General features: G+C 42.6%; 1 protein-coding gene across 1 annotated transcript in view; it reads right to left on the reverse strand.

Moving 5' to 3' along the window:
- The window catches only part of RPGRIP1 (RPGR interacting protein 1), a 66209-nt gene that overhangs the window by 30998 nt on the left and 20102 nt on the right, over window positions 1–15109 (reverse strand). The window contains exons 9-14 of the mRNA XM_087893351.1: window positions 12723–12796; window positions 11030–11160; window positions 7965–8068; window positions 6779–6952; window positions 5150–5267; window positions 1630–2082 (exon numbers count right to left, since the gene is read on the reverse strand). Of these exons, the coding sequence (XP_087749477.1) occupies window positions 1630–2082; window positions 5150–5267; window positions 6779–6952; window positions 7965–8068; window positions 11030–11160; window positions 12723–12796 (1054 nt within the window). The remainder of the gene's footprint in view (window positions 1–1629; window positions 2083–5149; window positions 5268–6778; window positions 6953–7964; window positions 8069–11029; window positions 11161–12722; window positions 12797–15109) is intronic.

Below are 15109 nucleotides of genomic sequence, written 5' to 3' on the forward strand. Positions count from 1 at the left end.
TGACAAATTCCGCTAAACAACTAATTCCCACAACACTGTCAAACTATCTAGAAAGGCAGTATTACCATCTTTTATTCTCATCTTCCCTATTCCCTATCCCCTTATCTTCTTATGACTATAACTTTCTTGCTTGTATCTTACGATTTAAATTGTTTAATTAGTATCCTAGTATGACTTACGTTGATTGCTTATTTAGTGTCCATGACTACCACTAAGTGTTGCATCTAATGTTTTATGATAAATCTATTTTTACAATGACTATGATAATGATTAATTGCTATTATTGTGTGTACACTGAGAGCTTATGCACTGGAGAAAAATTCCTTGTGTGTCTAATCACACCTGACCAATAAAGAATTCTGTTCTATCCTATCCTATCCTATCCTATCCTATCCTATCCTATCCTATCCTATCCTATCCTACTTCTGTTCTACGCTATGCTATGCTATGCTACCCTACGCTATACTACTCTACTCTACTCTACTCTGTCCTGTCCTGTCCTGTCCTGTCCTATCCTATCCTATCCTATCCTATCCTATCCTATCCTATCCTATCCTATCCTACCCTACCCTACCCTACCCTATCCTATCCTACTTCTGTTCTGTTCTAGGCTATGCTATGCTACGCTACGCTATGCTACTCTACTCTACTCTACTCTATTCTACCCTGTCCTATCCTATCCTGTCCTGTCCTGTCCTATCCTATCCTATCCTATCCTATCCTATCCTATCCTATCCTATCCTACTTCTGTTCTATGCTATGCTGTGCTACTCTACTCTACTCTACTCTACTCTACCCTGTCTTATCCTATCCTATCCTATCCTATCCTATCCTATCCTATCCTATCCTATCCTATCCTACTTCTGTTCTATGCTATGCTGTGCTATTCTACTCTACTCTACTCTACCCTGTCTTATCCTATCCTATCCTATCCTATCCTGTCCTGTCCTGTGCTGTCCTATCCTATCCTATCCTATCCTATCCTATCCTATCCTATCCTATCCTATCCTACTTCTGTTCTGTTCTGTTCTATACTATGTTATGCTACGCTACGCTACTCTACCCTACTCTACTCTACCCTGTCCTATCCTATCCTGTCCTGTCCTGTCCTGTCCTGTCCTGTCCTATCCTATCCTATCCTACTTCTGTTCTATGCTATGCTATGCTAGTCTATGCTACTCTACTCTACTTTACCCTACTCTACTTTACTCTACTCTACTCTACTCTATTCTGTCCTATCCTATCCTATCCTATCCTACCCTGTCCTATCCTATCCTATCCTGTCCTGTCCTGTCCTATCCTATCCTATCCTATCCTATCCTATCCTATCCTATCCTATCCTATCCTAACCTATCCTATCCTATCCTATCCTATCCTATCCTACTTCTGTTCTGTTCTGTTCTATGCTAGGCTATACTAGTCTACTCTACTCTACTCTACTCTACTCTACTCTACTCTACTCTACTCTTCTCTACCCTGTCCTATCCTATCCTATCCTATCCTATCCTATCCTATCCAATTTTCTATCCCATCCCATCCCATCCTATCCTACTATTCCATTCCATTCCATTCATATGGCAGTCAAGACCTATCTGATGGTAGGCTTGGGATCATAACCGCTCTTCTTACCACGCAAGACTGCTGTGCAACGAACTTGCTCTTCCCTGTTCAGCACTTGGCCAAAATGCAACCAGCAGGAGGCCAGGGTGGTGTGGTCCACAGCAGAGGCCAGGTGGAGGTCCAGGCGAGAAGTGGCCCCATGCAAGTATTGCATGAAGAAAGGGTCCACCCGGACCACATATTGGGAAGTGAAGTCATAGCGGGGCCTAACGCCATGGGCCAGAGGCGTACAGTGGGTCTCGAAGTCATAGAAGGCGTAGGTGCAAAAGGTGAGAAGCTCAGGGTCTCCCAGAAGTTGGATGGCCTCGGCCGAAAAGATTGCCCCAGAGATGTGCAACTCAAAGAGGTTCTCCCCATGTTGCAATTTCAGAAGTTTGCTAGGGACTCCTTCGTCGTCAACGTCACTGTCGGGGAGCCGTAGTCTGACGACTCTTGTTCCATATGCCATGTCCTTCAACTTCTCTGGGAGAAGAGACACAGAAAACCTTAGAACTCCCCACAAACATTCACCTATATTTAACGGATCTTTTTAAGAAGGAATTCTCAAGAAAACCCAACTCATGTCTGGTGGAAGTCATTAGGTATTGGCATCAGATCCAATGGAGCAGAAGGTGTTGTGACGCCGATCCCCGAGGCCGAATTATCGGAGGGAGAAGGCTCCGAACATGAAGGAGAGGAGTTGGCCAGGCCTCCCTCTCCAGGACCCTCCTCTCTGGCAATTCCTCAGGTGTCTCCTGAAGGAGAAGAGATTGGCCAGGAGCCAGGTATCTCCTCGCAGTCGGACAGTGACGGAGATAAGTCTTGGCTGGATCCACGCCAGCGTCGGAGAGACAAGCGCATGCAGCAGAAAAGGAGGTGTGCCAGAGATTAAGCTGAGTCACTGGACCACACCCCACAGGAGATAAAAGGGGATGAGGTGCCATTCAGACTCTCTGATGGACAAAACTAACTACTAGCGAGTCACATTGTATCTTTGAAACAATGTTATCTGCCTTGGATTTAATACGGACCGGACTTGACAATTTTTGAACTGTGTGTATCTTGTTTGGGTTTATCTGTCGGCGGAACAACCCCTCCCTTTATGAGTAAAGTTCTTGGCAAGCAGCTACTGGGTTGCTGCCAATCCTTTTATCGAAAGAATTTGTTGTCTGCCAGTTTTATTTAACCCCTGGCTATCTGTTTGTGTGCGTGTGTGAGATGGGGACAGAACAGAAGGCCACCTACTGACAGATATGTTATTCTGATCATGTGGGGGTTGACAAGGAAGGGAGCTTCCACATTCACAAAACATCAAGACACACAAAGCATGCACCCTTTTTTAATGTGAGAGGGCAAGAAGGTTGATTAACCCCAAGGGAGATGTCTACAGACAAGCTAGTACTTCTGGATCATCACATTGACTAGGGCAGGAGTCGGTCGGCATCCTCAAACACTCAAAGAGCCTGAACAGGTTCTTTGGACTTGTTTCCCACAGAAAAGAAAACACCGGGAGCCACAAAATCAGTTTGACATCTAAAATGAAGATAACACTGCATATATCGTTTTTTACCTTTATGCTGTGTATAAAAAAAACTATAGTGTGTTGCATTTATGAAATCAATGAACTGCTCCAGAGAAAACACATTTTTATTTCAAAAAAACATTTTGAACTACAAAAAAACAAAAAAACAAGATGCTGGGTGGAAGGTTACTTTCAAATAAAATACTCAATGTCTATCTGAGTCCTCCTCGTATTTATGAAATAAAAAGCCGAACTTAAATTATCCACCTGCAGCAAACCAAAAATGCTGTTTGCTTTTGTGTGCCGTCATCCTTTTATCGCGTGTACTGGAGGGTTAGTGGGATTTTTGCTCCTGAACCTTTGGGTCATTTTATCCACCTTGGAAGGATGGAAGGCTGAGTCAACCTTGAACCTGGTGAGATTTGAACTGCCAAATTGCAGGCAGCCAGCAGTCAACAGAAGTGGCCTGCAGTACTGCATTCTAACCACTGCGCGGCTGTGCTTGGATGCTTGGATTTCAATCTCAAAGCCAAGGTTGTATACTTCAACATTTACACCTTTCCTTCTTGAGATGCAGAACAATACTTTCGATTTGGAGAGATTCTCAGCCATCCCGGTCATGATTGTCCCAAAGATGCTTTTTCAGCAGGCAACTGGACATGTTTTTCAGTTGCCTCCTGAAAAAAAAGCACCTTTGGGACAACCTGTTGTGGTCCACCAGCAGCCTGCGGAGTTGGCAGCGGAGTCCAACAGTAAGGAGGCTGGGGAGGACAATGGGCCAGTCCTGGAGTCAGAGGCAGAGATGGGGCCAGGGCCATCTGGAAGCAATGAACGGATTCCGGAGCCTCCAGAGTCGGACAGCAGAGAGGCAGAGGAACAGGAGGAGCCTGTTCCTAGTGCACGCATGCGCAGAGCTGCCAGAAGGCAAGAACAGCTAAAGCAGAAAGGACAACTCGGGAGTAAGGCCAGGAGATGATTGGCCCCTCCCGTAAGGCTTAAAAGAGCAGCAAAGGCTCTTGGGCTCTTTGTAGGAAAGCAACGTTGCTAAATCTGTTTCCAGTCGGCGTCTCGTTTCTGAACTTCGTGGGGCTTTGCCAAGAAAGGCCTGTCAGCACTCTAAACTACATTCGTTCCAGTGCTGACATAAGGAGGAGAAGAGGGGACAGCTGGCAAGAGGACGCTTGAATTTTCACCTACTTATTTTCCCTGAAGATAATATCTCCTAGGAGATGGGATGGGAGGGGGGGACATCCTGGGAGCTGAAGTAGTAGATATGGGGAGAGTGATTTGGAAGATGGCCAATGAAACGCAGAGAATTGGGGAACAGAAAGGGAAGGTTTGGGGTCAGGAAGTCAGTGTTGGCTACGATGGAGTCGGGGACAGATTGTCGTGCTTAATAAATGAAAGATTTAATCAAAGACTATTTGTTTGGAAATGCAATTTATTGCATTTATTGCATTGACACCGAAACCTGACAAGGCCTTTGGCAGGGTGCCAAAGAAGATAAAGGTTTGTGATAAGACCGAAGGACTTTTTCTGAAGGACTTGTTTTGGAATTAATTTGGACTAAGCTGGTAATGCAGTAATTCCCAGCTGTTATAATAAAATATGTTTGTTTAAGACTAATTGTCTCTTTTAATGACTAAGTGAGCTATACAATTCGGGATGAACATCCTTGGAATGGAGTGGGAGTAGGAATGGATTTCCAGAGGAGGAAAAATAGCAGACTACAGGAACCATTTGCAGCACTCAGGTGACCCTGAAGACACAGATAAACCTCCAAGTGCTTCAACGACCCTCTAAAAAGGATGCAAATGACCAGCTGTCTGCAAGGAGTATAAATCCTTCCATTCCCCACTATCCTGTCAGAGCTGAAGATGCTTCTTGGATGAGAAGCGAAACGTCTTCAAAAGAAAAAAAACGAGAAAGTCCAGTTGCCTCCTGAAAAAGCACCTTTGGGACAATGTTTTCAGTCCTTCTTGAACTGTGGAATACCGAAAAATGAGCAGTGGAAGAGAATGTGCATACCTTCCAACTGATGAATACGGGCATTGCGCAGATCCAGAAGTTGGTCCATCTGCTTCTGCTGGTCCTCATGTTCCTGTTTCTCCTGTCTGGACTGCGTCAGCACCTTCTCCAACTCCACCTCCAACCAAAAGAGCAGTCAAGAGTCTCAACTACAACTCATACCAACGTCTTCATCATTCCACCCCTATTTGCCTCGTAGACTAGTCAATGGTCTCTATTAATTCACCAGCTGGTGTCCTCTGACAATTGTTATCCTTCCAACTGGTCTGGTCATTGGCCAGGGAAGACACCAGATGCGGAGAGGATCTTCTAGGTCATGAGAGTTGGTGATATCATGGACCTTAGCAAATCCTTCGGCATCCTAAGTGTTAGTCAATAAGTCCTATGTATAGTAGTGGCCAAAACTGTGGAAACCTTTTGGGGAAAGTGTATTTTCTAAAACTAGCTAATAACACCATTATTATTTTTTGGAGTAGTACCATACAATTCTATATCAATGGAAAGATAATTTAATCAAGAATGTAATGCAATGACTTTTAGGAAGGATTTGCTATTAGAATAGCAGTTACAGTATAAAGCAGAAAAGTGAAACACGTAGAAAAAAATGAGATATACAAAAATGATCACCATAGAAAAAACAAGATATACAAAAATGATCACCATGTCAATTAATACTTAGTTGGATAACCTTTAGCATGAATTACGGCCTTACGACGTCTTCCCATGGAGTGAACCAAGTCTTTTAGTTCTGCAGCTGTTATAATGTGAAACCAAGATTGAATGATGGCTTCTATTAACTGGGTTTTATTGATGGGTCGCTTCTGACTAACAAGTTTCTTTAGTCGGCTCCATAGATTTTTAATTTGGGTTAAGGTCTGGACTATTCCCAGGCCATTCCAGCAGTGGAATATGATTATCTTGAAACTCCCACCCAAAAAAGTGGTGTTATTTAGCTATCAAACCATCAACACTTTTCCCAAAAGGTCTCCACAATTTTGGCCACTACTATATACTGCTGTATATACCAATTGTTGTGCCTCTTCCTGAGATGCAAATTTGCAAAATTGGATTCTATCCAAGCTTAACCTTGGATGGAACATTGTTCATCTAACTAGGAACTTGTAAATATACCCTTAGAAATGTCAGGGCATTGATTAATCCCATGTTTGGCTCTGGGACAAATCACCCTGGTTAATTAGAGGATGGATCGTGGCTCCTCCTTGTTGCAATATTCTGAAAAGAAACGCGAAGAAAAGTTCTCTAATAAAACTCATTTATTTGTTATAAAGAAAATAAAACACCTCACTAACTAAGAAAAGTAATTGCTACATTTTTGAAAAGTAATTCGGGCCGGCTGCTTTCCAGCAGTCGACACCCCCGTGGCATGAGAACAAAGGAAAAAGTGTGTGAAGCAAGTGAAGGAATGCGGACATGCGTAGTAAAATACTGATAAGGAACTTGGCAAACTACAGTAAGTCTATTAGTCCAAAAGTAATGAAGCTCAGCTGGGAAATAAAAAAAAAACGCTGTGACAAGAATGACTTTGTTGTTCATGTCATAGTTTATTTTATATGTATTGCTAATCCTCAAGGTCCCCCATTTTAGGTGTTGGATAGATTTTGGTTGCACCTGATAATCCCGATTGATGCGATGTTGCAAAATGACCATGTTGCGTGTCTTCTCCAGTTCGAACACTGTCTCGGCATGGGCAGCCTCGGCCTCGTGAAGTTGTCGCTTTAGGCTGTCCTGGATGAAGATTTCAAACTTTTCCTGATCTCTTTCTGGAACTTCTGCTGACAGGCTCTGGGAGGGGGGGGGAGGGAACAAGAGAGGGAGGGAGGGAGGGAGGGAGGAGGAAAGGAGGGAGGGAGGAAGAAAGGGAGGGAGGAAGAGAGGGAGGAAAGAAGGAAGGGAGGAGGGAGGGAGGGAGGGAAGGAAAGGAAGGAAGGAAGGAAGGAAGGAAGGGAGAAGAAAGGGAGGAAAGGAAGGAGGGAAGGAAGGAAGGAGGGAGGGAGGAAAGGAACAGGGAAGGAAGGAAGGAGGAAGAAAGGGAGGAAAGGAAGGAAGGAGGGAGGAAGGGAGAGAGGAGGGAGGGAAGGAAGGGAGGAAGGTGGAAGAAAGGGAGGCGGGAGGGAGGGAGGAAGGGGGAAGGAAGGAAGAAGGAAGAAATGGAGGAAAGGAAGGAAGCAAGGGAGGAAAGGAGAGAGGGAGGGAGGAAAGGAAGGAGGGAGGAAGAGAAGAAGGAAGGAAGGAAGAAGAGAGGGAGGAAAGGAAGGAAGGAAGGAGCAGGGGAGGAAGGGAGAGGAAGGAAGCAAGGAGAGAGGGAGGGAGGAAAGGAAGGAAGGAGCGAGGGAGGGAGAGAGAGGAAGGAAGGAGCAGGGGAGGAAGGGAGAGAGGGAGAAAGAGGAAGGAAGGAAAGAAAGAAGAGGGAGGAAAGGAAGGAAGGAAGGAAGGGGGAAGGAAAGACGGAAGGGGCAGAAACCGAAAGAAAACAAAATATGGATTTTCAAATGCTTGGAACTGTCAAAACAACTCAATGTGACACTCTACCACTAGGGAAACACAATCACTTATTCACTACCCCCTCTATTATCTTGATATTGTCTGCTTTCCTACATTGTCTATTTCCTACATTTCCTGCATTGAAATGTTTTTGCAAGGTTGCAAGCACGTTCGCTTCTTGCTTGTTCAGACGCGAGCATCTTCAAAGAACCCTTTTCCGATTGAATTAAGACAAACTGGCTTCAAAACCACTAATCCCTTTGCTCAAACTTTGTTATCCTTTGCTGCCTGACCTGGATTCATAACAACCTACCTGAGTTGGGTTGGATTGAGGTGGTTCCTTCAGCGCCTGGGTTTCCAAGATGGCCACCCTCTCCTGAAAAGAGTCGACTTCCTGCTTCAGCGCATCATTCTGAGCTTGTCGAACAAAGCAAAAGAATTAGGCTATTTTAAAAGCATTTAAAAATCTAGTCAAAAGCTGGAAATTAGCCAAACAATAGAATAAAATAAATAAAACAAAATCTTTGGGATGAATCTGTGAAATTTGAAATGTGTAAAAGCAATGATAAAATTTAAGATATCAAGATTTGATGGAATGGGTCAAGAGTCCAAGAAATGTAGTTAGAATTTTGTTGTATAAATGGTAAGAAAAATGGAAATGTATTGAGTTTGAAATTAAGATTCGAGGTGATAAAATCGTGGTTAATAATTAGAATAAGAGATTAGAATATTGTTAAAAAGTATTTTGCAAATGATGGTAAAAGAGATGATAAAGACAATGTGGAGAAGAACCAGTTATAAGCAGGATTAATACTTAGATATAAATGAGCTAAAGTAAATATGAAATTAAAATTGTATTGATACAATAGATATATATAGATAAGGATGTTAGAATTTATGTTAAAATTTATTCTTCTTATGTTTTGAATATTCACCTTTTAAAGATGTAATGGGAAATTGTGAATGGAGTTTGTTAAAGGAATGTAAGCGTGGTAACCATCTATGACCAGATCGAGTTTTTGCTCTTGAAAGTTATATTTTATGTTTATGTTTGAAAAATAATAAAAAATATTTACAAAAAAAAAAAAATCCAGTCAAAAGTGTTGATTCGATTTGGCCAAATCAATAAACTCTTCATTGAGGATGCTGCGTTCTCATTACTCTTGTGTTTTATCCATTAGGTTTTTATTTGTTGTGAGTCACCTTGAGCGTTGTATAGAAAAAGGTTGTGCGTGGGTGTGTTTGTGCGTCAGGCCTGGAAGCCATCTTTTACGTTTGGGCCTTCAGACCTGCTACATCTTCTTCTGTGGGAAAACGGGAGGGGGGATTGCATAGAATGTGGATGATATGTAGTCAAAATAACATTCCTTTCTCAGAGAGTCAAGGACGCATTGCCCTGGCACCTGGAGTCGGATGACTGGGAAAGTGTCTCCAGTTTGGACGGTGGATGATTGGACCATGTGATGGACATGAGGGTGCTGGCCAGGGACTTGAAATTTCACTTGGGTGGGGGAAAACCTGGAAACTTTCAGATTTGGGTTTTCCCAGATGTGCCAATATGTCAGCTTCAATAAAAAGGAACTTTGAGACGACTCAAGCCTCAGAGTCTTCTTTTGTTGGGGATGTTACAATGTGTTAGGATATGGTTTGAGCCTAACAAGTTGTCCAGGCAATATATGTGTTCTGTGACTTTAATATGAATATGTATTGTGTGACTTTAAAGTTTTACTGCTGATTCATTGTAATGCTGAGTCATGCTGTAATTAGATAATCACTGGATGTGAACATATTTAAGGAAGGTACTGTAACGTATTCAGTTGATGATAAGCTACCATTATGTGAGGAGTTGCTATCCATTGTGCTATCATCGGTTGGATGGATCTGCTACCATCGTATATGCATATACATGTGTGTGCATCTGTGTTGGACTTCGAAGAAGCAGATGGAAAGAGTATTGATAGTCTTCAACTGTGGTGTTGGGGAAGACTTTTGAGAATAGGATGAATAGTCGAGAAAACAGCCAAATTGAACAAATCAACTCAATTTCTCACTTGAGGAACTAATGACCAGACTCAATCTACTTGTGTTTCCCTGAAAATAAGACCGGTTCTTATATTAATTTTTGCTCCAAAAGAAGCATTAGGGCTTATTTTCAGGTGATGTCTTATTTTGGGGGAAAATACAGTACTTAATGCTTCCATCTGGCTGACGATCTTAACTGGGGCTTATTTTTGGGGTAGGTCTTATATTACGAGCAGCTTGAAAAAAATCGTGCTAGGGCTTATTTTCGGGAAAACGCAGTATGGTCAACCCTGAAGTTGGCTGACACAGCCTGGAGCAAGAGGACACTGCATCATAAATACATGTCAGTTGCCAAGCATTTGAATTCTGATCACATGATCACGAGGATGAGGCAACGGTCATAAGTATGAAAAACGGTCATAAGTCATTTTTTTCAATGCCCTTGAAACTTCGGTCACTAAATGAATGGTTATATGACAATGTTTCTCAACTTTGTCTACTCTAGAAATCTCTTCACTTTTCCAATATTGTGCAAATGCAATTCGAGCTGTTGTTAATACGTGAATGATTAAATATATATTTCCTTCGTTATAAGTTTCAGGTAAGATTCCTACTGAAGAGAAGGTGATTAGGAAAATATTAGAATGTGCAGAAATGAATAGATTAACACTAGCGATTAAAGAGAAAGAACAAACTGATTATTATATGATATGGCAAGCATTTTATCAATGGTTAGAGGGAAAAAAAGGAAATTGGAAGTAAAGGAAGAAGACAATAAGAATAGAAAATATATTAAGATAGAGATAAGAATAAAATGGCAATTGATAATATGAGTATGATGAGAATAAATGTTTAATGTTATTATTGTATTTTTATTAGAAGATACATTATGAAGGAAATGAAGAGATATAATTGTTCAATGTATATAATTTGTGGAAGGATATTGTACAGAAATATTTGTACCCAGACGACACATTGCTTAAGGAGAGATGAAATGTTTATATTTTTTTTTAAATGGAAAATAAATACAAAACTTATAAAAAAAAAAACTTTGCCTACTCTAAAGATGTGTGAACTTCAACTCCCAGAATTCCCCTGCCACCCATAACTGGCTAGGGAATTCTGGGAGTTGAAGTCCACACAACTTAAAGGTTGAGAAACAATATCATATGGGAAAGCTGAATGATCCCAATCCTTACTGTGATATGAACCATGATTGCCCATAATCAGTGCCTAGAATTTTCCTGTTGAAACAAAGTAGGTATGTTTAGATTCCTTTAACCCGGAATTTACTTAGTTCTGCCCTGCATTTTGCCCAACGATTCTGCAAGCTCCTAATGTCAATTGATCCCTTACCTTTTTCTTTTTTTAGTTGTTCCTCTAGAATCTCCTTCTCGGCCAAGGCTGAGTTGAGTTGATCTTCCAAAGAAGAAGCATTGTCCTTCTGGGGCACCTGGTCCAGATTTTGTGGTGGAGCATTGATGCAACTGTTGGCATAAGGATGATAGAAAATCAAAGAAAAGTAAGATAGAATTAGAGAATAACACAGTTGGAAGGGAACTTGGAGGTCTTGGCCTGCCTTTTTAAGGTATCCCCAAGCTCTTAGAGAAGAGCTGAATATGAACATGTGACATATTTCATGTTGCAAAAGATCTGCTTAATTACTGTTAAAATGAATAGAGTAGAGCAGGGTAAATAGAATGGGAATAGAGTAACTGACGTTAGAGATCAATGATAGAGAGGAAACTGACTACTATAGCGTGTGGGATATGTGGTATTAGTGGTTAGAGAAAAGAAAATCGAAGTGAAGTGTAAGAGAGCTAAAGGTTAATTAGATGATTAATTAAATGGGTATATTGAAATGAGTCGTACTACAGGCAGTAGGAATAAAATGGAGTATGATAATAATAAGAACTCCTACGGGTAGTATTTTTTAAGTTAAGATAATTAGGCAATACCATGTAAATAATAAGTAAATATTATGTATATGTATGTGTTTATTAACACCATGACATCGGAAAGGTGGAATTGTATTATAATTTTCTAACAATAAAAACTTAAAATAAAAAAAGAATGGGCATAGAGTAATATATCATAGGAATAGAAGAGAGGACAGCAGAATAGGAACAGTGTAGAGTAGAGTGGAGTGGAGTGGAGTAGAGTACAGTAGGGTAGAGTAGAGTAGGAATAGAGTAAAATATAATAGGAATAAAGCAGAGCAGAGCAGAATAGGACTAGAGTAGAGTAGAGTAGAGTAGAGTAGAGTAGGATGTAGAGCAGGGGTAAAATGCTCCCGGTTCGGACCGGATCACCCGATCCGGTAGCAATGATGGCGGGTGGTTCAGAGAACCAGTAGCAAAAATCCCTGCCCCACCCCATGCCCAGCCGAGCCACGCAATCATCAGATTTTTTTAAAAAATTTTAAAAGCATTTTTTCTACAACCTCTTCGGCTGAAAAAATGCTTTTAAAAGCTTCTGATGATCAGGCAACTCATCTGACAATCCCAGCTAAGCCGCACGATCATCAGAAGAAGTTGTAGATAAAATGGTTTTAAAAGTAAAAAAGAAAAAAAGGAAAAAGTTGGCCACGCCCACCCAGTCACATTCTCCCCCACCAAGCCACGCCCACAGAACTGGTAGTAACAAATTTTACATTTCACCACTGATGTAGAGTATAGTAGAATGTAGAGTAGAGTAGAGTAGAGTACGGTAGGGTAGAATAGAATAGGAATAGATTAAAATATAAAAGGAATAGAGTAGAACAGAGCAGAGCAGAGCAGGAATAGGGTAGGGTAGAATGGAATGGAACAGAACGGAACGGAACGGAACAGAACAGAACAGAACAGAACAGAACAGAACAGAACAGAACAGAACAGAATAGAATAGAATAACAGAATTGGAAGGAACCTTGGAGGTCTTCTAGTCCAACCCCCTGTTCAAGCAGAAACCCTATACCAGACAAATGGTTGTCCAATCTCTTCTTAAAAACATCCAGTGGTGGAGCATTCTCAACTTCTGGAGGCAAGTTGCACCACTGATTGTGTGATACCTGTCCAACAGTCGGTCATAATCTGTCTTCAATGAATCTCGCTCTGCTTCCAGGTCTTGAATTCTCTCCTGGAACTGAAAAGGTAATAGATGGAATTCTGTTCTGTCCCTATCCCATACACGCACCCCCACAGATGGCCCAGAGTTAATAAGCCACACGACAAAATCTTTGAAGATAAAGCTGGCAGCAACCCAGTGGCTAGCTGCCAATTCAGACTTTACTCACACAAAACAAAGATTAGACTGCAAGCATTCCGATAAAGCAGGCAGTTTCAACAATACAAGGATTAGTCCAAATGCAGTCTGACAAGGCAGGCAGAAGTCCAGTAACGCAGAGATCATGGATTATTTCTAGTTTTTGCTCATCACAAACTGAACCGGCCACCACACCCACATTTATACCCTGTGGGGTGTGGTCCAGTGACTCAGCTAATCTCTAGCACGCCTTCCCCTCTGCTGCACACGCTTCTCCCTGCGCTGCTGCCGAGGATCCAGCCAGCACTTATCTACTTCATCGCTGTCCACCTGTGGCTGCGGGGACGTGCTTGGCTCTGGGCCTATCTCTTGGCCTTCGGTGTCCTCCAGAGGCATTGCCAGAGAGGAGGGTCCTGGAGAGGGAGGCCTTGCCAACCCCTTTCCCTCACTCTCAGAGTCTGCATCTGTCGATAGCCCAGGCTCAGGCAACGGAGCCACAACAGAATTCTAAGTCAGCCTGGGACTTCAGATCAGATAGGAAGAGGCCAATTAAAAGTACAAAGAGGCCAATTAAAATTAACCTCTGGTCCCAGAGACTGGCCCAGATTGGATCCTAAAAGCAAAGTATCCATCGGAAACTGGCTGGCTGGGGGAATTCTGGGAGTAGACATCCACGCATCTTAATGTTAAAAACCAGTTTAAAAAATACTGGTTTGGAGCATCAAAAGCAGGGGTGAAATGCTACCGGTTTGGACTGGTTTGCCTGAACCGGTAATAATAAATGCTACCAGTTTGGGAGAACAGGTAGTAAAAAAAATGCTACCGGTTCGGGCAAACCAGTATTTCTGACAATCAGCTGTGCCGAGTGATTTATATGCGCTAGAAAGCAGGAAATCCTGCTTTCTAGCTAATCTAAATCACGCGGCACAGCTGTTCCCTCCCATCGTTGTTCTACTTACCAGAAAAGGCTTCTTAATCCTCCTTTTTCAGCACTGCACAGTTGCGCCTGCAGTGCGCCTGCGCGCGTGAAGCAAAATGGTAGCAAAGTGAACCAGTAGCAGATTTCAGAGCATTTCACCCCTGATCAAAAAGTAAGATACTTTTGCACCAACTAAGGTACTCCTTTTACTTCAGGTGAAGTGAGGACACTTCTGGATTCCTCCATGTAGAAACACACGGAGCAGAACAGATTTGGTGGAGAAAGATGATTCTAGAGATATAGGTAGTCCTCGAGCTACGACCACAATTGAGCCCAAAGTTTATGTTGCTAAGTGAAAGATCTGTTAAGCGAGTTTGGCCCCATTTTACAACTTCTCTTGCCACAATTGTTCAGTAAATCATTGCATTTGTTCAGTTAGTAACACGGTGCTTAAGTGAGTTTGGCTTCCCTGTGGACTTTGCTCGTCGGAAGGGTCACAAAAACGGATCACGTGACACACACCCCAGGACCATGTGACCGTAGGGATGCTGACAACGGTCGTAAGTGTGAAAAAAAGGGTAGGGATGCTGACAATGGTCGTAAGTGTGAAAAAAGGGTAGGGGTGCTGACAATGGTCGTAAGTGTGAAAAAAAGGGTAGGGATGCTGACAATGATCATAAGTGTGAAAAAAAGGGTCACAAGTTCCTTTTTGCAGAGCCGTTGTCACTGGAATGGTCACTAAATGAACCGGTCATAAGTCGAGGGGGAACAACCAGCATTTGAATTGGACCTCGGAACAAATCAGGATTTACTGCAGCAGTCATAAAATAGGCATTACATGGTTTCATCTAGCACACGGGTGTCAAACTCGCCACATCACGTTACCGTCACGTGACATATTGCAATGTTTTTCCCTATGCGGAGATGGGGTGGGCAGGGCCTGTGCATGCATGCGGCCTGCGGACCACCAGTTTGACACCCCTGATCTAGCAGAAAGACGCCAGCACTGTTGTGGCCTGTCGGCCGCTGGCCCCTCCAGCAACCGAATCAGAGGAGAAGGAAGAGGTGTGGGAATCAGGGTTGGCATTGGACCAGGGGTGAAATGCTCCTGGTTCGGACCGGATCGCCCGATCCGGTAGCGATGGCGGTGGATGGTTCGGAGAACCAGTAGCAAAAATCCCTGCCCCACCCCATGCCCAGCCGAGCCACGCAATCATCAGAGGCTTTTTTAAAAAAAATTTAAAAGCATTTTTTCTACAACCTCTTCGACTGAA

The sequence above is a fragment of the Pantherophis guttatus genome, chromosome 4 (assembly GCF_059756535.1).
Source record: "Pantherophis guttatus breed Tessera chromosome 4, ASM5975653v1, whole genome shotgun sequence".
Classification (NCBI taxonomy): Eukaryota; Metazoa; Chordata; class Lepidosauria; order Squamata; family Colubridae; genus Pantherophis; species Pantherophis guttatus.